Source organism: Oryzias latipes, chromosome 14, assembly GCF_002234675.1.
Source record: "Oryzias latipes chromosome 14, ASM223467v1".
NCBI classification, from domain to species: Eukaryota; Metazoa; Chordata; class Actinopteri; order Beloniformes; family Adrianichthyidae; genus Oryzias; species Oryzias latipes.
Genome location: NC_019872.2, coordinates 16,554,344 through 16,580,462, shown reverse-complemented (window position 1 = coordinate 16,580,462; position 26,119 = coordinate 16,554,344). Strand labels below are relative to the sequence as shown.

Here is a 26,119-nt window from a genome sequence, read left to right as displayed (position 1 = left end):
GCCTTAAGGTGGTTTTTTTGTTTCTTTGAAGTGGCCCTTTATGAGTAGTTTTTCCAAGAACTCACGTTGAAAACATTTTCTAAGGAAGCGTCTGAAAATCACAACATCACAAAATTCAGAGTTAAAAAATACCCATTAATATCAATTACTGCTTATGTACATGAGGAATGACCTGCACTTTAACTTGCATTGCTAGAAAGCTACAGAAATCACAATAACGGAGTCAAGTATGGAAAAAAGGCAAAATTAAACTAAATATAATAGGTAAGCTATCGTCTATTTTAAAAATTCAAGGAAATATATAAAGCACAACTTTAAAAAATGACAATAATCATTATAAAAAAAATAAACAGCTTATTGATATCAAAGCAAAAAATATCTGAATAAATATAAAAGTTTTAAGATGTTTTGATTGCATTTAAAGTGAACTGAAAAACACCTATTTGTGAAGCTATAAATGAAAAAAGTAGGTATGCTGGAATTATATCACCTGTAGACAAACTGTCACATTTAATAAAATTCAAACATTTTAAAAACAGAAAACTTTTCCACCTGCATAATAAAACCGGCGGAATAGTAAAAGTACCGGTAATTTTAATAGCTGGGTGTTTGAAATAATTCAACTGTGGGGTTTTTTTTGTATAAATAATATATAAAAGCGAATTAACTTCAAAATTTAGAGTTGACAATGTTTTATTAGTCATTCTTGTTATTTTCTACAGTTTTTGCTGGTATACATTTCTCATAATACTGTAAATGAATGTAAACTGTTTAAATGCTAGAGGATGTACAGTGAGGTAAAATATTTTCAAACACTACACATTATTTTGTATCCTGCCAAGTAATAATTAAAAAGGTTAGATGAAATAAAAGCAAATTAATAAAAGTGAGTAACGAGCAGAAATAGAAATGCATCTACATATCCTTTCTGCGTTTTTTTGTTTACATTTTAAATTATCCTTTTTAACATTTATAGTTTTTAATATCTATATTTTATAGATACTGATGTTCAAATGTTCACATATGGATTTGGAGTTTGACCACCTCTTTTTACACATATGAAATTCACCTACACGTGTCCCCACTGCCCGATAAACCCCTCAATATAATCTTTCTATTCTCAAATGGGTGGCAAAAACAAACACAAAAAAAAAATCATAATAATAAATGACGCCGCTAGAGGGCGCTTACACATAGCTTCAGGTGCAAACAACTTGAGAAAGGGGGAGGCCATTCACTAGCTTTTTAGCTACACACATCTAGCTACTGTTAGCTAGCCGGCGGCTAGCAAGCGAGCTAAAATAGCAGTTCAGCTTAATGTCTCCTTCCTTATGAAGTGATGGCAAGAGAACCGTGCTCACAAACCGAAGCTGGTGAGTGCTGAGTGTACCTTCGATGTAAAATAAAATAGCGTGTATTTACAAATTATGTTGTTGTGTGTCAGCTGGTGGGCTAAACAACTGAACGCTAGCTAACGTTAGCCCAGCGCAATAGTGTCGCTAGCCGTTTCAAAGCTAATTTCAATTTTTTTCTTCTCAGAATTGTATTACCTCATTGCCAGATTTCTCCAGTCAGGACCTTGTAAAAAAGCAGCACAGGTACCGCCACACAACACACATTGTGTTACATGAAATGTCTATTTGCTTAAATTCTCTGCGTTGCTAGTGTCTCATGCTAACTGTGTCTGTTGTTAGATTCTGGTTGAGGAGCTGGAAGAGTTCGATGTGAGTTCTTCTCAATCTTTCTGCGTTTTTTTAAAAATCCCAAGTCTGCTTTGTAATGTTGCCTGTGTTATCGCTGCGATCTCGATATTTGTGAATATTTTCCCGGTGTCTGAAAAACGACCGCATTTCTCCGTAGACTCGAAGCTGTTAGCTTGTTGTCAAGTCTAATGAATTCTTTTTAACTTTAAGTTGGTCCCGCAACGATGGAGCTGGGACGGAGAGAAATACAGACGGACCTTTCAAGACTGGGTGAGTGCGAATTGCCTTAATTAAAAACATATCTAATCAAACGTTTTTATATTTTTTAGAGTCCACTTTGGTTCAATAAAAGATGCCATTTCCCTGATTAAATTTATACATCAATACATGTTTGGTAAAAATGTATTTATTTAATTGAAAATGCTTTAAACAACTATTTTTGCATAGGCCTGTTTATAAATCACTTAATACAGCCTGTGCTTTTGTTGGGCTTTGTGGGCGGGGAGCAAGGAGAGTAGACCCATTCTGATAGGCCAAAGCGGGTTCTAAGAGTTGTCAATCATCTCTGGGGACCAATCAACACTCACTTTTGTTTAGGAGCGAACAAGAAGGATCTCGAAAAACTCTTACGAATTGCTGAGCTTTTCTCTCAGCCTTCTTTCCTTTCTTGTTTCCTGCCATTGTGTCTAATTTATTTAAAATTTGAAATTTATTCTTATCTTTATATTCATGTTATTAAAAATTCACAGTTTTCTGAATTTTCAGATTGAAATTAGTGTGAAATACTTTAAACCAAATTTCTTCTTCTTCTTCTTCTTATTATTGTTATCATGTTCTTAAGATAAAGCTATATGCCTCACAAATGTCAGGAAGAATTCGCAAAATATCCTAGTTTCTATACTGATGCTTATAGTCCATAAAGCAAAACAAAAAAAACCCATTTGTATTTATTTTTTAAGTCTGATTTGAGATTTACCTCATTGGCACAGCACCTTACATTTGAATAGTTCAAACGTTGTGACCCACTGTTTAATTGTTTGATGGCATCCTTTTAATTAAAAGGAAAATTCTAAACTAACTTCTTTATACAAACATAGCATCTATGTTTGGTATACATGTTTTTTTCCACTGGTAAAATGTCCTAACCCTTGTGCTATCTTAGATGGCCCCACCCATACATTGACGTGTTCTCCCTACAATGACAAAGGTGGATAAAGGTGGAAAGATTTCATGTAATCCATGGACACCAGTGAAGATCACAAATCATTGAAGGAAAAAAGTCTTCAGAGCACTGTCTAGTGGGTCTAGATGACCCAACTCCCAACGTTAAAGTGCCTAGGATAGTACAAGGGTTAAAAATAGATTATTTTCAAAGGTTAAGGTTGATGTGTTTTTTTTTTTAATAAACTCTTTAAACTAAATTGGAGACCATAACTGATTAATGGTGTTCTTGTGTCATCACATAAATAACTATTTCCTTCTGCAGATGACTGTAAACCAGCACATTCCTGCAGACTATTTGCTTCGGGTCTGCCAGCGCATCAGCCCACTGATAGAGAAAGAGATCCCACCTAGTGTTCCTGGAGTCCAAACACTACTTGGGTTGGGAAAACAGTCCTTACTGCGCACGACCAAAAGTAGGCATTCCTTGTTATAAAACCTTAGGTTCTTTCTCTTTAAAACACAACTCTTAAAATGATTATAGTTACAGTTATTTTAATCCATTGTTTCTCTTTTAACTAGGTTGTTGCAAACAAGTTTGCAGTGGCTCAGCTGTTGCTGCTCTCCATAGAGGACGTCCACCAGAACCTCCAGTCAGTGATGGAAATGCTCCCAGTGTTGGTGTGTGAAACATGCCTCGTCCACATGCTTTATTCCTTTTTAAGTAGTCTTTGACCTGTGGTGAGTTTCCTGTATCTTTTTATTCAGTGCCCATCATAGGTGCTCGCCAGGCTACAGGCACGGCTCGCTTCGGCCAGGTCCTGCCATCTTCATCCTATCAACACATGAAGATACACAAGCGAATTCTTGGCCACCTTTCTTCTGTGTACTGCGTAGCCTTTGACCGCACTGGGCGACGGATTTTTACTGTAAGTGTTTATTCTAGCTTAAAAACTACAACGGTGAAACCTTTTATCAAACATCCGCTTTTGGGCTCTCTTTAGCGTAAATTATTGACTGTCAATTTACTTTCAGGGGTCAGATGACTGCCTTGTGAAAATCTGGGCCACAGACGATGGCCGACTCCTGGCAACCCTCCGCGGTCACTCGGCAGAGATCTGTGACATGGCTGTGAACCACGAGAACAGTCTCATTGCCTCAGCCAGCTGTGACAAAGTCATACGAGTTTGGTGCCTCCGCACATGTGCACCCATATGTGTTCTGCAGGCCCACGCTGCTTCCATCACATCCATACAGGTGCTCAACATTTCACAGAGAAATCACAAGCAAATATTGCATTAGCTATTACTTTCCCTGAATGTAAGAAATAAATAGTAACAGCTCATCTATTCTACTTTTTTGACTCAGTTTTGTCCTGCGGCCAAAGAGACTACACGCTACCTTGCGTCAACAGGGGCAGACGGCATGGTGTGTTTTTGGAAGTGGCACTCCCTCAGCATGAAATTTAAGTAAGAATGATCAAGTCATTTTGCCGTTATCCTTTTTTCCTTTGTGAAAATGACCACTTTTTTGTTTATTTTTTATTTTTTCACCTCCAATGTAGTGATCAGCCAGTCAAATTTGTTGAACGATCCCGGCCTGGAGTCCAGGTTTCCTCCTCTTCTTTCAGTAGCGGTAAGTAGCAAACTCTTAACGTTCAATCTACATAACGGTCGACTACAATCTGACCAACCCACTCTTACACAGTAGACATCTTAACAGGCCGGCGGTATCGATGCAAACAATTGCAGTTAACGGTGGCTTTCATCAATGGATTACACACGTGTTGGTATTAAAACATAGAAGCAAAAAGACCACAAAAACTATTATTAATCAGAACTGTTTATTAAAGACTCACTGAGATGAAAATTGTGTTTTTAGCATAGCATTTTTCAAATGATGCAGGACATATGTATAAGAAAATTAAGCTCAAAATGACATTTATTCACATTTCTTTGTTCATATTGTTGCCATCAGGAGCAGATGAATAAAAGGCATTTGAAAAAAAGCTCATTTTTGGTGTAGAAAATATGCTTTGCAGGCAACGGTTCCCTCCGCTTCATTCTGATGCATCCACTTGTAGCCGACTAGAAAACAAAAAAAATGTTTTTTGTCACATCGTCACACCAATGAAGCTGAGACAGAATTTCCTTTGTTAGAACAGCTTGTAAATGTTAAACACAATTAAAAAAAAGTTTTTTATTTTTAATTAAGATAATTTCAAATTTTTCTCCTGTCCAAAGAAGTGATTTTGATCGTAGTCCAATTTCCCTGTTTAAATTTGTGAGAGTTTCACGAGGAATGCTCCAGTCTTGTATATAAATTGAACATATATGTTGTTTAAAGAGCAGAGAATGTTGTTTCAGATTATTTTCTCACGCTTTTATTTGTAAACATTTATTCAAAGAGGTTATGCTGTGATTTAACCACATGGCTATAGTTATAGATTTTGCCATGTTTCTTTGAATTTCATTCCATTTTATCTGCTATTAACAGGTGGCATGTTTATGGCTACTGGCAGCACAGATCACATGATCAGGGTCTACTACCTCGGTGGAGAAACTCCTATGAAACTGTCCGAGATGGATGCTCACACGGTAACTAATAAACACAGCATTTTCCTGAGGTTTCCTGTCACTTTGCCATGTCCCAAATGCTTTATCCCCTTCTGACATCAATTATTCATTTTAGGATAAAGTTGCAGTTGTCCAGTTCAGCAATAACAGTGAGAGGTACGATTTCAGACTGTACCATTATTTTGTGATTTATGTATAGCTTCAGAGTGGATTGTGTTTTTGTCTCCAGCTTAAGGTTTGTAAGTGGCAGTCGGGATGGCACAGCCAAGATCTGGCACTACCAGCAACAGGAGTGGAAGAGCATTGCTTTAGACATGGCTGCAAAGCTACCTGGGTAAGAGGAGCAAGTGTTCCACTCATTCCTTTTGTTCTACCTGTGTTATATCTCATGTCTTTTGGATGTTTAGAAGTACTGCTACCAATGGGGACGATAAGGCCAAGCTGGTGGTGACCATGGTGGCCTGGGATCGCACAGATACCACAGTGATCACAGCTGTGTCGAACTTCCTCCTCAAAGTGTGGAGCTCAGCATCTGGACAGCTGCTGCATGTTTTATCCGTGAGATGATTGTTTTTTTTGGTGAAGACGGTTCCTTTGAGAGACCTTGAAAGAGGTGAAACTACTTTTTCTTAAACAATCGGATCACTTTTGAATGTCTGTGCGTTCTGTTAAAGGGACACGATGATGAAGTGTTTGTGCTGGAAGCTCACCCCTTCGATCCCAGAATCATGTTATCCGCTGGTCATGATGGCAACATTTACATCTGGGACCTAACCAGAGGAGTCAAGATCCGCAATTTCTTCAATATGGTAACTAAAAAGAGTCCAAACAAACAAAAAACAAGAGAAAAAGCCTCTGCCGTGTCATTTTCTCTTGTTTTTTGTTTGTTTGGTTAAGCTAAAGTTGTGTTTTCAGATCGAGGGCCAGGGCCATGGTGCCATATACGACTGCAAGTTCTCCATCGATGGTCAGCATTTTGCCTGCACTGACTCACACGGCCATTTGCTCATCTTTGGCTTTGGGTGCAGTAGACCATATGAAAAGGTGATCAAAATAAACTTTCTTCTGAAAGACATTCGTTTGGCCCCAGTTTTTATTTTCTACACTGTGTCTCGAGGATCAAGGTTTTGCCTTTCCTCTTCAGATTCCTGACCAGATGTTTTTCCACACGGATTACCGACCTCTCATCCGCGACTCTAATAACTATGTTCTGGACGAGCAGACACAACAAGCCCCCCACCTTATGCCCCCTCCCTTCTTGGTGGATATCGATGGAAATCCTCATCCTCCTCACTTCCAGCGCCTGGTGCCAGGAAGGGAGAACTGCAAGGATGACCAGCTAATACCCCAGCTGGGATACGTGGCAAACAGTAACTACATGACTCCAGACATTTGTAGTAAATTGTCTTTAAAAAATGTCTTACTTCAGTTAAGGTGACAGAATTTGACCGCTTGCTTCTGTAGGTGATGGAGAGTTGGTGGAACAGGTACTTGGGCAGCAAACAGCAGAAAATGGAGAAAGTTTATTGGACAGCCTCATCAGACAGTTACAGAATGAGCAGGACGAAAGACAGAACGCAGAACAGCTGGTTGATGCAGAAGACGGTACATTTCTACATCACTTCGATTGCCTCAGCATACATTAAGTCGTACTTTTCATCTAGAGAATTCAGAGCATTAAGATGTTGATTCTGGACATTTTCAGAAAGATGTCTTCAAAAGTCATTTAGGGAGACTTGCCATTTCTTTTTAGTTGCTGATGAAGCAGAGTTGGTACCCTCCTCCCCGGCTGTTGAATCTCGCAGAAGTCGGCAGGTTGACGGGGTGTGGCAGATGCAGCATAACTCTCTTCAGAGTCAGGTGGCCACTGAGAGGGACCTGCTGGCCTGGAGCCACAGAGTTGTGGTTAATGAGATGCCACACGGGAACTTCAGGTAATTTACTTTAGAAGAATTAAATGATTTTTAATTGGGTAGTTTTAACGTGGATTTTTTTCTCAAATATTTTTAGGATTTCAGAGGAAAGCAGACAAGCCAAAAGTGAACTGGAATGTTCTCTTTACAATGCAGAGAGGAAGAAAAAACCACTACTGAGCGCAGACAAGGTCTGCTTTATTCACTAGTTCAGTTTTGCTAACAAAAAGCTAAACTTTCGGAGTAATTCTTGTTTTTTCCTCTGCTTTCATTTTCACACTTTAGAATAATCCATTAGCTACTCGACTGCGCTCCTTGCGACCAACCAAGAAAAAAAAGCAGGGCCACTCCTATCAGACCCGCTCGGCTCAAGTGCGCCGACCCGCGACGAGGAGTCGAAATCTGAACGCTCGGCGCAATTCTGAGAGCCATTCGGAGAATGGAGATGTATGTTCAACCGCTCTTCGCTGTATTTCCAAACATTTGTTTAAAAACAGTAAAAACATTTTACATTCCGTTGCTTTGCAAAATTCACAAGCAAATGTGCGTGTGGAAAATAAAAAAAGTATGGCTGTAGTAGCAAAGCCAGAACCAAACTGCATCTGCTGTCGGTTATTTATGGCGACATTGATGTGTTTGTTTGCGCCGACAGACAGTAGAACAGAGAGGGCAGTCTGAAGCCTCCTCTGATGGGGAATCTCCGTGGCAGAGTGAAAGCAGCTCCAGGTAAATTGGACTGAAGACTGTTTCCAGATCCCAGATTTAAAGCTGCTGGATTTAATGTATTCTTCTCTATACCTCAGTGAGTCATCTAGTGAATATTCCGATTGGACAGCCGATGCTGGGATCAACCTCCAGCCACCCAAGCGACCAACCAGAAGGCTTGTACAACCCTCAGGATACAGCAGCTCTGAGGAGGAAGAGGGTGGGGATGAGGCCAAGGAGGCAAAGAAAAAGGAAATTGAGAAAAGGAAAAAGCCCAAAGTGACCAAAAAGGTTAGAGCTGACATCACCTGCTGCCTCAGAGTTTTCACGGGGGGAAAAATATTTGTAGGGGTATATGTAGGGCAGATTTATGCCTAAAAAAGAAATGCATATTCCACTAAATCAAGTGCATTTGCTCAGAAACCACCTTCCTCTCTGGCTGGGCTCAATCCTGAAGAATGGCTGCCACCATCATGGATCATGGAGACTGTCCCCCATCGCTCTCCTTTTGTTCCACAAATGGGAGATGAAGTAAGAAATCTTACTTTAGCCCAGAACAACAAAAACATTTAATTACAATCATTTATTGTACTTTTTTGTGTACATCCAGCTCATTTACTTCAAGCAGGGCCATCAGGCCTATATGCGCGCTGTTCGGAGAGCCAAGGCCTACAGCATCAACCCCCAGAAACAACCGTGGAACAGATTTGATCTCAGGGTGAGGGAGGCCATTACTCTGTTCTAGTTGTCCTTCGGTCATCCTTTTATTGTTTGATACTTGCACACTTTGCGCTCAAATCTTTCATCAAAAATACAGCACATAGATTATTTAAATTCCACTGTCTGGCCGTCATTTGCAGTGACTTAGTAGTAGGGGTGTGTATTGGCAAGAGTCTGGCGATAGGATACGTATCCCTATATGCGCCTCGCGATACGATACGTATCCCGATATTTTACCAAAACATATTTTCTCTTCTTTTTTTTCTTTAAATATGACTTTGAAAAAACTTTACCTGAATTTTAATGTCTTTCACTGTAATAAAATGGTCAAATTCAGTTTATTTAATGATCACAATGTTAAGCACTGCAACTGGATCTCATATAGAAGTTGCGTTTACCAAAGCGAATTCATAGTGCTTTTATTTTGGTAAGTTAAAATATAGAAAGGGAACAGTCAACATTGTATGATTTCCACAACAAAATATTTTTCAGTATAAGAAAAACAAAGAATGACTGTGCCTCAACCAATAAGTTTACATTGGGGAAAAAATGCTGTTTATTTTCAACATTGCTTAATGTAGCTTCTCCAGTACTTTTAAACGGTTCAGGAGCCTGAATAGTGCTTCAAAAATAAAGGGCGGGACACTGACTCTTTCCAAAAACAATAAAGTTTGATGATGAGGCAGCATGACAGAATGAAGGAAAGTTGCTTTAATTTGACAAAGAAGTCGTTTTGTTTACATATCAGTCTGCTCTGCTGCACCTTTGCAGCCATGCATCTCACTTACGCACTAAACTAACGCTCCTCACCACAATGTCAGCCTTTTTTCAGAGCGTTGTACACATTCCTCTGATCCATCAGGTCACTAAACTAGAATCCATTGCTGGGAGATTCTACAGAACCTTGGCCCGCTTTGCCGATAGCATTTAGCCGATGCTAAGCGCAATAGCCTATTAGCCGCTGCCATGCTTCACTCGTATTTATCTGAGCCGCTAAAAATGACCACAATCCTCATTTTTATATGTTGCTGTTGTCTTGTGTGGATTAGAGCTGCTCAAAGAGGCTCCGTGTGCTCTGCTGCCAGCTAGCGGTCGGAGGTTTAAGTGGACAACAAGAGTCAGACGCTGAAGGACGCTCAGAAATAATCTAATAAATATCGTCCTGGCAGCATTTTGAAACGATACAAGTATTGCCAAATAAACTATCGCGATATCTTGCCGAATCAATTTTTTTCTTACACCCCTACTTAGTAGCATATACCTTTATGAAAACATGTTGATGCCTCTTTCCCCCTTTCAGGACCAGGAATCTGTGAAGGTTGTAGGAATTAAGTATGAAGTCGGACCTCCCACCCTCTGTTGCCTAAAACTGGCCTTCCTAGACCCCGTCTCAGGGAAAATGACCAACGACTCCTTCTCTTTAAAGTAGGCATTTCCTTTCATTATGGAGATTGTAATTAAGATTTTCTGCAAAACTGTGCTAATCTTTTGGGTTTTGCTTTTCCTGTACCTTCAAGGTATCATGATATGCCTGATGTCATCGATTTTCTGGTCCTCCAGCAGTTCTACAACGAGGCTAAGGAGCACAACTGGCAGCCAGGTTGGTCACTTACTCACCTGTGGTCTTAAAACATGTTTACTCTCATGTTGACAGTTTTGTACCTTCTTCCCTATGTGCAGGAATGAGGTTCCGCAGCATCATTGATGACGCCTGGTGGTTTGGGTCTGTGGAGGATCAGGAGCCTCTTCAGCTAGAATATCCAGACAGTCTGTTTCAGTGTTATGCTGTGAAGTACGTTATTGTCTGCCCCCGCTGGAGTGCAGTTTAAAGCAGGGCTCGCTCACCACCTGATACTCTAATTTGTTTGAACTGAATATATGTTTTGTTTTTTCTTTCACTAGATGGGACAATGGTGAACGGGAGAAAATGAGCCCCTGGGATATGGAGCCCATACCAGAGGAAGGTTGGCATTCAAATTTTGGGATTTTCTGTTGTCAATTTTTTAGGGCAAGGGTATTTATAAACACTTACTCCTTTGGGTGTGCCTAATTATTTTTCCTTACATATATCTCTGCCGCAGTGTTTTGGTCTGGCTGAAAATCATTTTAGTATCACTAAAGATTCACACCAATCATCTTTTGATCTATTTTAAAATCATTCGCAGTGGTCTTTTGACTGTGATTATGCCATTTTTAGGCAAAATCAAGAAATCTCTGTCGTTTTTCAGAGCATAGTTTGTGCAGAGCGGCCGGGACGGTTGTTCCGCAGCCACCTCGCCCGCTCTTCTCCTCTCTGTAGCTGAGAGCTTGGAGCAGGGAGCTTGTGGGACCCAGTGTATTTTCTACATCACAAATAATTTCTTTTTCACACTGATTTATTTCATCTGCTCCTGATTCAGAGCGAATTGAATAGAGAAATTCTCTGAGATGGAATTTTTTGCTTAATTTTCTCTATACATGTCCTCCATTATCAGAAAAATGCCACAAGAACATGTTAAAACACAACACATGATTCTCATCACATTGGATCCTTTAAAACAGCTTTCCTGTTTCATTCCATAAAATCTTTATTTTCAAGAAGTTGTTTTTTTTTCCTAAACACTCCTTAGGTTTTCCTTTCCTCAGGTGAAAAAAAAGAATAGGTCAGATATCTTTGTTACTTTTGTTTCCATAGTTGCTGCTATAACTGTATAAGAACTCAAGGACATGTGATGCATGACTAGTTGGTTCCTTTGGTTTTTCCAACTCCTTGGTCAACGGCAGTTTAGAGTTGTTAATATTATCAGAAAAAAAGTTTTTTAGCTAAAAAACCTACTATTAAGAAACCACAACCAAGTTAGTGTACAATTTTAAAATAAAACTAAGCGATGCAAAAATTCAGGACTACCGTGGTCCCTTACTATATGGCGGTCCACCTTTGACTGGTTCATGGATTTTTGGAATATTGTTTTGCATGCTTTTTTTATGCTCCGTGCTCTGATTAGTGGTAAACCATTATAAATAAATCTTCTTTTTGCTGGATCTCCTCGACAGAATGCTTTCCAAAATTTTCAATCACTGGCAGATCTCTGTTTTCATTCCAAAATAAAATGATTTTTTTAATGAAGATTTCAGTTTTGAGATTTTTAGGGGAAACCAATAAATGAAAACACTGTAATTTCAGACTTAAATTACCAATGAAAGAATAGCTATGACTCTACTACTGCCAAATTTAAAATGTTTAGTAGGCAGGATGTATACAGGCTTACACCTTGCTTCAAGAAAATGCTCATTTCCTTTTCTTGGCCTTGTTCACCTGTTATGTTGAGCTGTGACCTCAGTTTCCTGTTCTTAACTGACAGAAGCAGCTTCTGTTGTGGTTTTCTGCTGCTGGGACTCACCTGGTTCCCAGTTCAACTTGTTGTGTATTCACAGCTTTTCATGTGTTATGCCTTTACCTTTTTAGTTCTTATGTCCCCTTCGGTCAGTTGTAGACTTTTTTTTTTAGATTCTGGTGTCTGGAAGGCATCTTTAACCGTAGAGCTGCAAAGAGTCTGGAGACTTTACTGAACATTTCACAAGTTTTTGCTTTTGAAACACTCAGATAAGGGGAAACGGCACAAACAGTTGAGTTACGTTCAAAGCCAATATGTAGGTAATAAAGTTACTAACGGGAAGCTGGTGAAACTTGCCAGTGTAAGAATACATAACAGGCCATTTAATATTTGTGACTTAGCATATAAGATGGGTAGAAATTGGGTTCATATATCAAAATTGATAACCCCCAACTTTTTGGAGTCAAAGTTTTTTGTAGTTTTTCTCTGATTGTCTTAGAGAAACACGTTTATTGAACAGGGCTGTGTACTATGGCATTCACTCCAGATGACGTGTTTAGCACAGCTCTTATTTGAATGCAGAGCTGCATGTCACTCCAAAATAACCATGCAAAACAAATCCTCAAGCCATCTCTTTTAGTCATTAAAGCAAGAAAAACCTTTTGTGTTCCTCACTCATCTGAACCCAATGCAGTTGCAGTTAAGTATTTTGTTTGTCACACATTTGTTTCTTTGCCAGCTCTCCTGCCAGAACATGTTGGTGATGGTGTGGAAGTATCGGAGGACGAGCTTAAAGCTCTGCTTTACAGGCCACAGGAAGGAGAATGGGGCGCTTTCACCCGTGACGAAGAGTGTGAAAGAGTCATCTGTGGCATCGATCAGCTTCTCACGCTCGGTGGGCCCTTGAAGTGTTAATACCAGTAGTTTAAAACATCTGACTTGCTTTTTTTGGCTGCATCTCATTGGTGTTTTTCCTCAGATGTAGCGAAGGCTTTTGCATCACCGGTGAACTTGCAGGACTACCCTTTGTACTGCACCGCCGTGGCGTACCCCACCGACCTCAGCACCATCCGCAAACGGCTGGAGAATCGCTTCTACAGGTGAAGCGCCCTTACGTTGTTTTAGTGTTTGTTTCATCCCGATGGGTTTCCTGTAGCCATTCCGTTCTGCTGCTGCAGGCGCATCTCTGCTCTGATGTGGGAGGTGCGCTACATTGAACACAACGCTCGGACCTTCAATGAACCCCAAAGCCCAATTGTAGCAGCTTCTAAGGCGGTTACCGATGTCCTTCTTCACTACATAGGGTAAGACTCCACCCAATTCACCTGCTCCTCTCAAGCTAGGTACAGACCGGGCATTTGACACACGTTCAAGAACGCGCTGAACGCAGGTTTTTGAATGTACTCTTAGCATATGGTGTTCACTGGACTGTCACTACCCGATACTAACACATGTACATGCTGTTGGAGCGGTGCAAATCTCATGAGTCTTGCTCCAGGCTTTTTCTTTAACAGCTCTGTTTCAACATATGAAAGACTGGGGGTCGTAGAATTCTGGCCCGGAGCAAATATTATTTTCTCCCTCATGATATATTTTCAAAAGGTTGGCACTTCTGGGAGTTAAAAAGCTGCTTTAACTTCCAATCAATGGCCGCCTGTTTTGTATGTAGTGAACTTTTTTAGTATGAACTCTGACTTTAAAACTTGCCTAGTGACACGTGATTTCAGGAGTTTTTAAAGCGAAGACCAAAATGCGCATTTATGCGCTTCGCAGAGGCCGATATGAACGTAGCATTACTGGTGCAGTAACAGTATGATTCACGTGCATCCAAATGTTTCTACCGACCAGAGACCAGAGCTGCATAGACATCTTGGAGTTGTATCACAAACTGAAGTCTGAGGTCAGCAGTGGAGAAGAAGCTGAGGTGAGAATGTTGTGTTTTTGTTTTTTCAAAAAACACAACAGTGTGGACGTTTTAGCTTCAACCTCCTGTATGTTCTTCTGCAGGTTGACTTGGATGTAGACTCTGACACTCCAGGAACATCTACAGGACATCTGGTAATTAGTGTTAAACTTTATCTTCAGATGAATGAGAACTTTCACTGATTTATCTTTTAGATGTGACAGTTCTCTTGAAAACCACCTGTAGGAGCTCCAGTCTCATTTGTTATTTCTCTCTGTTAGGGCTCCAAGTCCAGCTCCAAGAAGCGAGGTGTGGTTCTGGATGTGAAAGCATGGCACAGTCAGTGCCGAGAGCTGCTGCGGCGGATGCTGGCTTCCCCGGATTCAGGACCCTTCAGGCAGCCGGTCGATCTTTTTGAGTATCCTGTAAGACAAAATTATTTAAATTATTATTTAATTACAATTGTTTAAAGTAACATTTGGGTTCACAGAAGTTTCCTTTAACATCTTTGCTTTAGGACTATCGGGACATCATTGACACACCCATGGATCTGGGCACTGTGTCCGAAACGCTGTTGGCAGGAAACTATGAAAACCCAATGGAGTTTGCCAAAGATGTCCGCCTCATTTTCAGCAACTCAAGAGCTTATACACCCAACAAGAAGTCACAGGTGTAGTATCTTATGTTAGTGTCCGGAGCTGCTGTTTGAATATTCTAGTGATAAAAGAGTTTTTGTTTTTGCATCCTTTTCTTTCTAGATCTTTTCTTTGACCCTCACCATGTCGGCCTACTTCGAGAAACGTATACTCCCCATAATCTCTGACTACAAGTCTGCCATCCAAAATGAGCGGCGCTCCCGTCAGAGAGTGAATTACAGCGGCAGATTACAAAACGGAACCAACTCTCAACCCAACAGGTCAACGTCCAGGTTCTCAATGTCCTTCACAAAATCAGGATATGATCTTAGCTTTAGGATTTAGGGGAGGGCTGGAAAAAAGTTCAGATAATAATAATTTCTTTTTAAATAAGCTACAGATTTGCTCTAACAGTTTTAAAGATTAACATTGTGTTGTTTGTAGTCATATAAGGTTACTTTTCTCTTTTTATATTTTACAGCTCGAAGAAACGGCAGCGGTCAGGAAAGATGTCAGAACTGAAGAAATCACAGACGTCATCAAAGAGGCGGTGCCAGAGATCCTATCAGGGTACAACTTCTCTGCAGTGTCTGATTGCATTTTACCTGACATAAACATCACACCTGTTAAAAAAAAAGCTAGTTCCATTGTTATTTAAATTAGAAGAAGAATACAAACAGTCAACATCCAGAAACTATTCAGGAGATAAATGTAATCACAAGGCAGCAACAGCACCTTTTATTGTTTGCCTAATATTATTTTCTCTGTAACCGCTTGGCACTTTCAGAGCAAATAATCATCCAGAACGATTTACTTCTATCAATTGTGTTATTGAATTCTTGTTGAAATGGAGAAGAGATGTGACCCTTCACAAACGGCCTTGATGGGATCTGTCTCGCAGCTCTTTTTAGCAAAAAGGATAGAATTTTGTTCTGAACACAAAACAGGCTTTAATTTTGAAACAAAAGCCAGACAAGGGCCTGTCACATTAAAGGCAGATGACAGACTTCACCTGACGTTAACAGGCTGTGAAAACTGCTGCATCCTATGGGCTTCGTTCCATGTGGAACTCATTTATGCTTTAAGCTGTAGATCAGCTGGCCCAAAAGAGTCGGCCTCTCCACGTTTACGTTTTTCTGAATTTACTAACAGATTGATTGCATAAAATGTTTTTCTATTGTCTTCTGTCAGTATCATCTTTAATTAATTATTTATTCATAATTAACCTCCTTTTACATTTCAGAAGTTTTTTATTCCACCTTTTTTATCCATTTTAGAATGAATACTGTTATTTCGACCAACCTTAAGTACTAATGTGGTCACCTGATCATTTTTCTTTAGAGCACCAAAGCAGCGGTATAGCAGAGGAGGAGGACAGCCAGCCGTCTTTACCCAGTTCAGAGACGAGTGTGGAAGACAGACCTCCACATCGAGCGAACCGCACCAAAGCAGCACCAGTCAATAAGCGAGGTATGAGGGGAGATATTTTTGATGATTGCATTCACTTTTACAGTGGCACAGCCCAGAACCGAACCCTCAGCTTCTTGTCTTGCTCCAGGGAAGCGGCAAAACTTTGCTCAGAACAAAAGCGCCAGACAGCAATGCGGGGAAGAACCTGAAGACCACGACGAGGACGTATCCAGCTCCACTAGCTCCTCGTCGGAATCGACTTCAACTTCGTCATCGTCTTCCTCCTCTTCCTCCTCATCCTCCTCTTCCTCAGACACGGAGAGCAGCTCTGACTCTGAAGTAGAGAAGTTTGTCGAAGGAGGAGATCATGACTACAGCAAAGCCCCCCGTCAGCCACTGCGCCTGTCACTGAAGGGTAAGGTGGTGGCTTTGGGGAAAAGGAAAGCCAGAGCAGAGGAAGAGATGCCACAGATAGCTAAACGGACACGAGTACAGCTTCCAGCTGAGGAGGAGGACGAAGATGATGATGAGGAGGAGGAGGAGGATAATGCAGAAGAAGATGAAGAAGAAGAAGAGGAGGAGGAGGAGGAAGAGGAGCAACAAATGGAAGTAAAACATGTACAAGAAGTAGAACATGAAGAGGAGTCTGAGGAGGAAGAGCCAGAGGAGGAAGAAGAAGAAGAAGAGGAGGAGGAAGAAGAAGATGCTAACTCTGAAGTGCAGCAACAACCAGCAGCTGCAGCTGCAGCAGCTTCGGCTTCTGCAGCTAATAAGCCGAGAGGAAGCCGCTGTCGGTCTGGGAGGGTGAACACGCGCAACCAAGGCCGCAGGACAGTGGTGTACAGGGACGAGTCCGAGGACGACGGCCACGGCTCGAAGGACGACCCTCTCAACCTGGGCATGTCCCGCTCAGGACGGGTTCGCCGAATGACTGAGAAGGCCCGGGTCAGCCAGCTTATGGGCTGGAGTCACTGACACGCTACTCTCTCTCTCAAACCTCAATTTAAAAAAACTTTAACGTGAAAATCAGGGATTTTTTTTCTACAAGTGTTTGTATATATATGATTAAATATATATAAATAGAAATTTTTTTCTTTATCTGAGAATGCTTATAACTCTAATACTGAAAGATGGTGCTCATGAACTGTTGCCATGGATTTTTCCTCCTCGGTCAACAGAGCTTCTGCTCAGCAGGGACCCCCGCCCTCCAACTGGACTAACTCACTTTGGCCTTATTACTTGTTTGAGGAGCATCAGCTTTCCTCTCCCAACACTTCTTTTCCATCATGGGTGTTTTAATTCTGGGGCAAATACACTTTATTTCCCCACATTTCCTCTCCAATTATGTCATAAACTGGTCACCAAAGAAAGATGCCAAAAGGAAAAAAAAACATTTTAAAAGGTGCTCATTTTGGATCTTTGTGAGACCGAACAGGGCTTTAACCCATTTGGTCATGATGGGACAGGTGCAGTCTTGTTTGTGGTTTCTGATGTCCACCTTTTGGGTTCTTGCTATGGCGTCACAACAGCATGCCGTAGGTATTTTCTTTTTCTGACCTGGTGGTATAATTGTGCTTTTAGACTAGACAGGTTTGAGGATGCTGTGAAAAAGCGAGTAGAGTAATATCCCCTCTCTACATCTGTGATTTATGAATGTCTAATTCCTTTGTTTTGATCTTATTTTTTTTTGGATTCCAAATTGTGTTATTTAAGTGAAACTGCTTTTCTTTGTGTTTTGATTTTATTTTTTTTTTAGGTCATATTTTTGTAGCATATTTTTTAAGCTGTTTTCCATTCATAGTTGCTACTCTTCCTTCCAGGCTGTCCAAAAGCAGAAGGTTTCCTTGTACAAATCTTCCACAGATATATTTATTTTTTTTATTTGAATATCCTTGGCTCACGTTATCTATTTCATATGTTAATACTTGTGTGAAAAAGTAGATATTTGCACATTGATCTATTCCCTGTGGCAGCTGAGAATAAAGATAGTACAGATTTACGACCTTATGATTTCGTGACCTGTGCCAGCACACTTTGATTTCATATAGCACATTGCTATCTTTCATCCTGTGCATAACTGAATGTCTCGTCTGATTTGTCTTCATCATTGTAAAAGAAGAAACTGCCACTTTCTTCTCCCCTGTTTTCCTCCATCAGTGACTTTCTAATCACTGGATCTTGTTTGTTTCATGAGCTGTGATTCTTGACTGATCACACAATTATTCCTTTTTTAATGTCTGTGTGTGTTCATAATGTTTACATACAATTTTGCACTATCGTGCAAACACTGCTAAGGTCATTGGAGGCAGTGCTCAGTCAGACGAAAACCGAGAAAAAAGATGAGTTGCTGAAATCCAACCATCCTCTTGCATCGGTGCGAGAGCAAACTTCTTTTTTGTGTCGAAATTCCCAGAAATAAAACTCAAATTGGCATCAGCATGTAGGAAAATTCACCAAGATTCACTGGCGTCCTGAAACTTGGTGTATTAGCTTGGTGTAAAATTAAGATTCCTTTCTGGAATTGTTTTTTTTTTTTTTTATTGTAAACCAAGCCTAGTCTTGTTTGAGAACATTGTAATAAAATAATTACATGTTTCTGTAGATGGATGAAGCTTATGTGAGCGTGCTTTATACAAAATGTTTTGACCATGTCTTATTTTTTAATAAAATGTTAAAACTTCAAAAATGTCACTTGTTTTTGAGCACAAGTAATCCTATACCTTGCGTAATAATTGGTGTAAAAACTCACCATCTTGAGGCACTGCTGACATGCTATGAGGCTGACTCATCCGTTATCAGAACTAAAAAATCGTGGACATCCACCAAAGGGAGACATTTAAAATCAAAGACGATGATGAATATTGGGTCGGACTGCGGCAGGCTCTTGTAAATCCAAACGTACCCTTTTGCTTGAATGCTTTGTAGGCTCAGGTGAGTCAGACGAGGAACAAACACGGCTGAGCTGTGACGCACTGCTCCACCACACCTAGAAACTGCAGATACTCGAGGATCACATGGACTCATGCATAATGGATAAAAAACATTTGCTAAACACATGTTGGTATGCATATTTATCACATCGACTGTTGAAATATGATTATCAGTGTGAAAGTACTGCATAAGATAAACATATTCCATATGGGTATGCTAATTCAGTGTCCACACGTAAACAATGAACCAGTAATGAGTGCCACCACCTCGAAGACCACTAATTTGTGTATTCGCTCACACAAAATCTAATTATTTAACTTTCTGCCACTCTCCTGAAGCAGTCAGCACATAAATGGACTAAATTCCCACACCAGTAGTTAGAACTGAAGAAGCTACTTAGATGATCAGTGGAAGGTCATGTCAATCGTGGAAGTCCAATTGCCCTGAAGAACAAAGTCCTGCAGTAAAATAGTCTAGATGACTGAAAATCCACACAGACACGGGCATAAGTAACAGGATGGATGTCTTCCTGTGGAGAGTCCATGAGGAGCTGTCACACGACAAGACTGCTTTCTGAAACAAACTTTAGATAAATCATTATGCAAAACTGAAAGATAGAAAGCTCTAAATACATATTTTACCATCACTTTGAGGTGTTACGATTGAATGAAGGTGAATGTTTCTCTGTCTCACCTTTTAGCCCTCTCGAGGCAACTACAATATGAAACATGAAAAAGTAAAGATGTGGTGGCTTAGACTCAGATCAACTCCAAACAAATGTCTTTTGCATCACATTTATTATCACAATAACACAATGATAACAGCAGGATAACAGAATCTAGATCATTCATTTTCTTCAGAGACATAGCATATCTTTGATGACACAAGTCCTAAAGATGCATACAGCTACATATTTTATAACAGCAGAAGAATCACAAACCTTTAAAACACATTCAATATTAAACAGCATCTAAGTGCATTTACAAAGTGCTCCAGTTGCAGAGTTTCTTACACCTAAATCTGTGCTTCAACTTGCTTGTTTCATTGCCCAACATGTGTGCAACTTGCAAACAAACAATGAAAAGCACACTCGCAGTTTTTAGTCACAATGAGAGATGTTTTCTAACGAACTAAGCCTCTACTTGATCCACTACATCAAAAGTGTCACAGAATTACGGTGTGGAATCCGCTGAAGACGCTTAAAAGGATTTGGAGTGTCATGTAAGTTCAGTTTGTTGATCTAAAACTGCTGACCTCTTTTTAGGAGAGTGGGCGACTTTTTAAAAGTACAACAAACACTTTTGAATGTTATGGTAATATATATGTATGTATTTAACCTTTTTCCATCTGCTCCAAAAACAAAGAAAGGCCTTTTAAATGTCTTCATCTAAAACATTTTTAAAGGAAATAGAGACAGGTAACATAATGCAAAATAGACGAAACTGCGCTAAAATGTCTCACAGTCGTTAGAATATATATTGCTTCATGCTCCATTAGAAGTAAAAGCTTTTGTGTGTTTTTAATAGATTAGGGATGAGAAACTCTACAGTCCAGTGTGGGCTGACAGGTAAGAAATTTGCTCTATTTGAGAGACATGATCTACATTGAAAGTCATGTTCTCTCAAATTCAAAGTAAAAGCTCGTACTGCAAGAAACGATGCATCTGGTCTTGGACGGCTGCAGAGTAGAAATTAGTTGGAGTTTTTGGAGCTTCACTGTGGCTACATTTTGTCATGGCTCAGTGTGACAACTTTAACTTTACTTTTACCCTTTCTAAGAGCAAAAGCTTTTTTTTTGTCTCTTTTGCTTTAAAAGTCTGGTCTTCAACTCCAAACTAGCTATATTTGTCACTGCTGTCACGCCTTTTGTTTGTTGTTCCAGTTCCTGCTGTACTTGGACTTCACAGGACTTCACACTCAAGCTACTGGGAGATTATGAACCATATCTTAAAAGAGCCCAACAGGTTTTCCAATTAGTGCCTTTGAAAAGCATGAAGGAAGTGTTGTTAGCTCAAAAACACAGATCATTTGATGCCATGACTATTTGACATTTGACCCTTTGTAAAGACCTTTTATAATTTTTCACATGTAAGCTTAAAACAGAAATGTGATCTGCCTTTTCCTTTTAAAAAGAGCAGACACGAGGCTCTTGAAGTTGAAAATGAGTGAGAAGATCTACTCAGCAATGTTACTAAGGATATCAATGAAAACCTATTTACTGACACTAGAGCCCCACTGATGCACAGGAGCATGCTGGGATTTTGGAGGAAGAACACTTGTCTTCAAAGAAGGTTTGTGTTTCTTTAAGCAGAATTGAACCTCATCGAGAAAAACAAGTGTGTGCTGGACTTGCCTGCCTGCAGACCACTTCTGCGTGGAACATCTCTTTGGATGACAAACACAACAATGACCATCGACTGCTGGGAAACCTGAGCAGTGCAGTTCACAAAACACAACAATAAATCAAACACATGGAGCAAAGCACAATACAGAATTGATGAAAAAGCACACAACAGCTATGTTTTTTTCTTTTTGTCATAATAAGTACATTTAAAAAGAAACTCTGGAAATGTCAAATGTGACATGCTATAATATGTACAGCTACAAGACATTACTGCATTATCACACTCAAAAATAAACAATAAAAGCATGAAAAGCTCTGAAAACAGCTGTCAGGTGAGCTGTTTCATTTATAATTGTCTCCATGTTAACTTGAAGAAAGTTGTTTGATCTTTGAGTGACATTTAACTGAGTCGGGAAAAAATTTCAATATTATTTGAACCAAAATGTTCCCTTTTTACAATCATCCTGTCTATACACTGTATGGATTTTCATAAAATTGTGCAACAATATGAAAAAAACACACAAATGTTTCACAAAACTCGCCACTTTTACAACTTAATGTAATTTGATTGGATGAGATGTGCCAGATTACACCCTTAAAATGACACATTTGTTTCAAACAAGTAAATCTTCCCCAGTTGAGCCTTAGAAACACCAGATCCTTCATGACTTCAGACGTTTAAAGAGGAACAAAAAATTACCAAAAGTTACATGAACAGAACTTGATATCACTCCACATACCCTAAATTGTTTAGGTTTGTACACCACAAACATTTTCGAGGTCTGACTTACTGAACCATGTTGTACACTTAGATAAGAGATGGCTACGATTAGTTAATAAAAATACAATACTGAAGAATGCTTTTTTTTCTATATAAAATTACACAAGGACAACAATCTGTGCATTTTCTACTTTTAAGAAATAGCTAAATATCCCACTCTATTTTAATACTTGACAAAAAATCTGCACTTGATCTGATAAGAACCTGATTATGACAGCTATACAAAAACATAACATCAAATTACTTCTTTCCACTCCTTTTCAAGCAATAAATTAAACTGCACTTGACTTTAGTTCATAATAAACATTATACTTTTTGATCTAATGTGACCTAAGTGTGTGTTGTATTACTGGAAAAATCTCTACTTATGATTATGGATAATTACACTGTTAAGAAGATGATATCTTCTCATATTTTTTGATAAACTGTCTTTGTTTTAAATCAATGCGCTTTCTTATTTCTGAATGAGTAATGCATCTGTGATTTCTTGTTGTTTTTTCTATTATTAATGCTTGAAATGAACCAATAAATCTAATATAATCAAGACATAGCTAAATATACTGTATTTCCATTTATGTGTTTCTCTCAACATGTCAATAATTGAGTGCAGTCTTTTACTTTGTCTCGTAAACTACTCTGAAATGAAGTTTTCACAATAACAAACACATATTGTGTTACAACATGGAGGAATCGCAGGAGAAATTGTCAAAGTGTGTTACTGTGGAGTCCTATTTGTTAACACATTTGAAAAAACATGTTAAACATTATCTCCAGAGACGAAAGATTCACAAAAACACATACGAGACTTGAATCTCTAGTTGAATCCAAGCTAAGATATTTTTTTCCTGACATATAGTTTTTGATAGAGACGTTTATTAACCAGCCAGATTCCAGATTCCAGCATCTCCCTCCACACATGCAGGTGAGAAATACAGACTTATTCTGCTTAGACAGCCATTCATAAAAGTCAGTCCCCTTTGATGATATCCTCTCAACGTGTTCTCTTCTAATAGCTTCTTGGTTGTTTTTCCAGTGTTTATCTTAAAGGGCCACATGCTTTACCTCCAGCCCTATTGCTGTTCTGACCTCTCATTGTTCACAATAGATGCTGGAGAGATTTGAAAACATTAAACAACACTGCGCCCATAGGTGCCTGTTGTTAAAACTTGCACGTGCCTCTTTTTGCAGAGCACTTTGCTTAAAGCAGCTTTAAGGGCCCTGTGTGGGCGCGTTACTGTCGCTACACCAGGCCAGTCTGCATGTGGACGTGTAGAGGATAGGGGTGGTAGACAAGTGGGGGCTGGGCCTGAGTTATGTAGTAGCCGTTGTACATCGGCTCCGCCATGTACGGGGCTGGCTGGTAGAAGCAGGTAACGTTGGTCGTGTTGGGAATGGCATTCTGTTCTCCCAACACGCGTAAAGCCAGAACCGTGATCATGTTGAGCGTCTGTCTCCTCTCGTGTCCCATTAAGCACACCGTGCTTTCGTCGATCACACGCCGCAGGGTCATCAAGTAGTCATATTTGCTCATCTCCTCGTTGCCGATGAAGTGACACTGCAAATAGGCCTCGATCTTCCGCTGCTGCTCGCCTACGTCAGGAAAGTCAATGAAGAAGCGAGAGCACATGTAGCGCTCCAAGGACTTGATCTCGGTTTCGCTGGCTGGCCTGAAGTTCCTAACCAGCAGGTCGCTGTACTTTAGCAGCCCACCTCCTCGGATCTCCTCTGGGTTGTGAGTGGCAATGAGGCGATGACGAAGGTGGTGCAAGGCCTGCTCAAAGTCACCGTACATACATTCAGCTTCGACTGTAATGATGGGCTCTCCTGACGCCCCGAACCACGAGTCTGACTCACAACTGTTTGGAACAGTGTCTCCCAAATCCAATCTATTACCATCTGTTTTAGGTTGGAAAGATGTGTTTGTCGTCACATCAGGAGGTCTCGTAGAGTGTGCCGTCTCCACAATCAGGTCCACAGGTTCACAGGAAGATGAACCTTCGTGGAAGGAACTAGGTGGATTGCATGCAGATTCTGCAGGGAAGTCTGCACCCTCAAAGTTCTCTGATTTGGAGCTCAGCATGAGTGAGTCACTAACTTGAGTTGCATTAAGTGAGAGAGGTTTAGACTGAAGGTTTTTTGGTATTTCTATTGGAGGGAACAACTGTGTTGTAAGGTCTGACAAGTCATTCAGGAGAGACCATTTGTCGGTCTTGGTGATTGTCTTCCGAGACATTTTTCTTTGTAACTTTGGTGAAGGACAGTAATCCGGTTTGATGTCCTGTGTTGTGCTGCAGGTTTTTTTCGCCGGTGGAGGAAAGGAGAACTCAAGGTGTGAATCTGTCAGGTTCTGGGCATTTTCAGTGCTGCAGATTACCGAATCTACCTCATTATTTTCTTGACAGCAGGCTGCTCCTTGTGACTGTGAATTCTCCGGCAGGGGAACCTTTGGTTTACACCCTTGCTCATTACTCTGAAGCTTTAAAAAAGCGTGTGACACTAGTGCATCCCCGGCATCTGTGAATTCAATAAATTTGCAGGGTGACACTAGTGGATAATCACAGTTAAGGTATTCTTTCCCTTCTCCCTGTTTTTCACACAACTTGAACCCAACAGAGTTGTTTTCCTCTAAACAAACACCCTCAGTTCCATTTATCTTTTCTTCCGTCTGGTTATTCGCATTTTTCTTGGGTTCTAACCCTTGATCTACCTTGAGCTCCCCTACAATAGGCTCAGTCTCGTCATGATGTTCTTTCTCAAGCACTGACACTTCCTCATCCTGGCATGGACTTTCATCCAAGCCTGACGAACCTTCCTCAACACCCTCTTTGGTATTTTGCAGGTTAAGTTGCTCCTTCTTTCTATCCTCATGCCTTTCTCTTTTTGACAACTTTGTGTCATTCAGTGCCAGCTTTCCTTCTTGCTTCCTCTCCATGACCCAGTAGGACTCCAGCACGCGATCTAATATTATCTGAAAAGAATCCACGCTGAATTCAAACTGTCTACGAAGGGAGCTGACAAACCGAAGCTCCACGGTCTTAGCTCTGTTGTTGGAGAGTGAAATGAGGCTCCATTTGTCGTACTCATTGAAAACCTTTACCATCTTTTGAACGTATGCTTCCTTCATCGTGAGGCAGGTGATCTTCCGCCTGTTGACCCCGTATGGCAGGAGGTCTCGTAGGCTGCTCAGCACCACCTCTTTGATCACCTGGAAATCTTCCTGTCTGGGCAGCTCAACTCCAAAAATGATATCCAAATCTCTGTAACCCAGGCCGTTGTCTCTCACTAAGATGTGACTGGCAGTGGCTCCATTGAGACGTATGTCTTTGACCATGATGTCCCGCTCAACCAGCCGGTCCTTGACCACACGAATTATGTCTTTCACTCTCACCTGCAGCGTAGGAAAATTTCCCCGGCCGTGGATAGGGATGACCTCAGTCAAAATTCTGTCAAGAGCCTGGATTTGCTCAATGCTCAAGTTGTTGAACCTCTTCTCTGTTTGAAGCTCCATAGTCGCCTTCTGTCAAATAGAGATCTGATATTTACATTAAACCATGGTTAATGACTTGAAAAGTATTTTTTTTTACATTTTTATGTGTCAATGCAGGTCATCATGAAGGCAATATCAGAGCAATCCAGCTGTACGGTTTTGAGCCAGATGCCAGCTCAACTGAGAAAAACAAAGACGTGCCAGCTCAGTGGCCTTGTGGAAAAGAGTGTCCACCCTGTGACTGGAAGGTTGGGTGTTCAAATCCAGACCGAGTCACACCAAAGACTCTACAAATGGGACCCAATGCCTCCCTGCTTGACACTCAGCATTAAGGGGTTGGATTGGGGGGTTAATCCACCACATGGTTCCTGAGCGCGGCTATGTCTACAGCTCACTGCTCCCCCAGGGGATGGGTCAAATGCAGAGAACAAATTTCACACATCTAGGTGTGTGACAGCTAATGGTACTTTAACTTTAACATACTTGGATCTATTTGTCTGGAAGTGGATGCATCTGAGCAGAGCAGAACAGGAATCT

At 40.4% G+C, this 26,119-nt stretch overlaps 2 protein-coding genes across 3 annotated transcripts; one reads left to right on the top strand and one right to left on the bottom strand.

Moving 5' to 3' along the window:
- The first annotated feature begins 1,006 nt into the window (after positions 1-1,006).
- On the top strand, positions 1,007-18,726 carry brwd3 (bromodomain and WD repeat domain containing 3). 2 transcript variants are annotated; one of them, XM_011483640.3, is made up of 40 exons: positions 1,007-1,373; positions 1,540-1,598; positions 1,695-1,724; positions 1,914-1,973; positions 3,190-3,340; positions 3,447-3,545; positions 3,633-3,793; positions 3,900-4,121; positions 4,233-4,333; positions 4,429-4,499; positions 5,361-5,461; positions 5,556-5,596; positions 5,670-5,774; positions 5,848-5,998; positions 6,115-6,249; positions 6,356-6,484; positions 6,585-6,810; positions 6,905-7,045; positions 7,194-7,374; positions 7,451-7,544; positions 7,639-7,800; positions 8,006-8,079; positions 8,157-8,349; positions 8,479-8,589; positions 8,669-8,776; positions 10,079-10,203; positions 10,296-10,378; positions 10,459-10,570; positions 10,681-10,742; positions 12,832-12,987; positions 13,072-13,192; positions 13,271-13,396; positions 13,941-14,016; positions 14,100-14,150; positions 14,277-14,420; positions 14,513-14,665; positions 14,754-14,911; positions 15,112-15,200; positions 15,972-16,100; positions 16,189-18,726. In XM_011483640.3, exons 1-40 carry the CDS (start codon positions 1,340-1,342, stop codon positions 17,013-17,015), a joined length of 5,352 nt encoding a protein of 1,783 aa, XP_011481942.1. In that variant the 5' UTR covers positions 1,007-1,339; the 3' UTR covers positions 17,016-18,726. The 2 variants fall into 2 exon arrangements, with proteins under 2 accessions (XP_011481942.1, XP_011481941.1); XM_011483639.3 differs by having other exon boundaries at positions 14,754-14,923.
- A 1,023-nt stretch (positions 18,727-19,749) lies between these two features.
- Positions 19,750-25,603, bottom strand: LOC101171933. Its single transcript, XM_011483637.2, has one exon. The coding sequence runs from the start codon at positions 25,601-25,603 to the stop codon at positions 23,336-23,338; it is 2,268 nt and encodes a 755-aa protein (XP_011481939.1). The 3' UTR covers positions 19,750-23,335.
- Between the last annotated feature and the right edge of the window lie 516 nt (positions 25,604-26,119).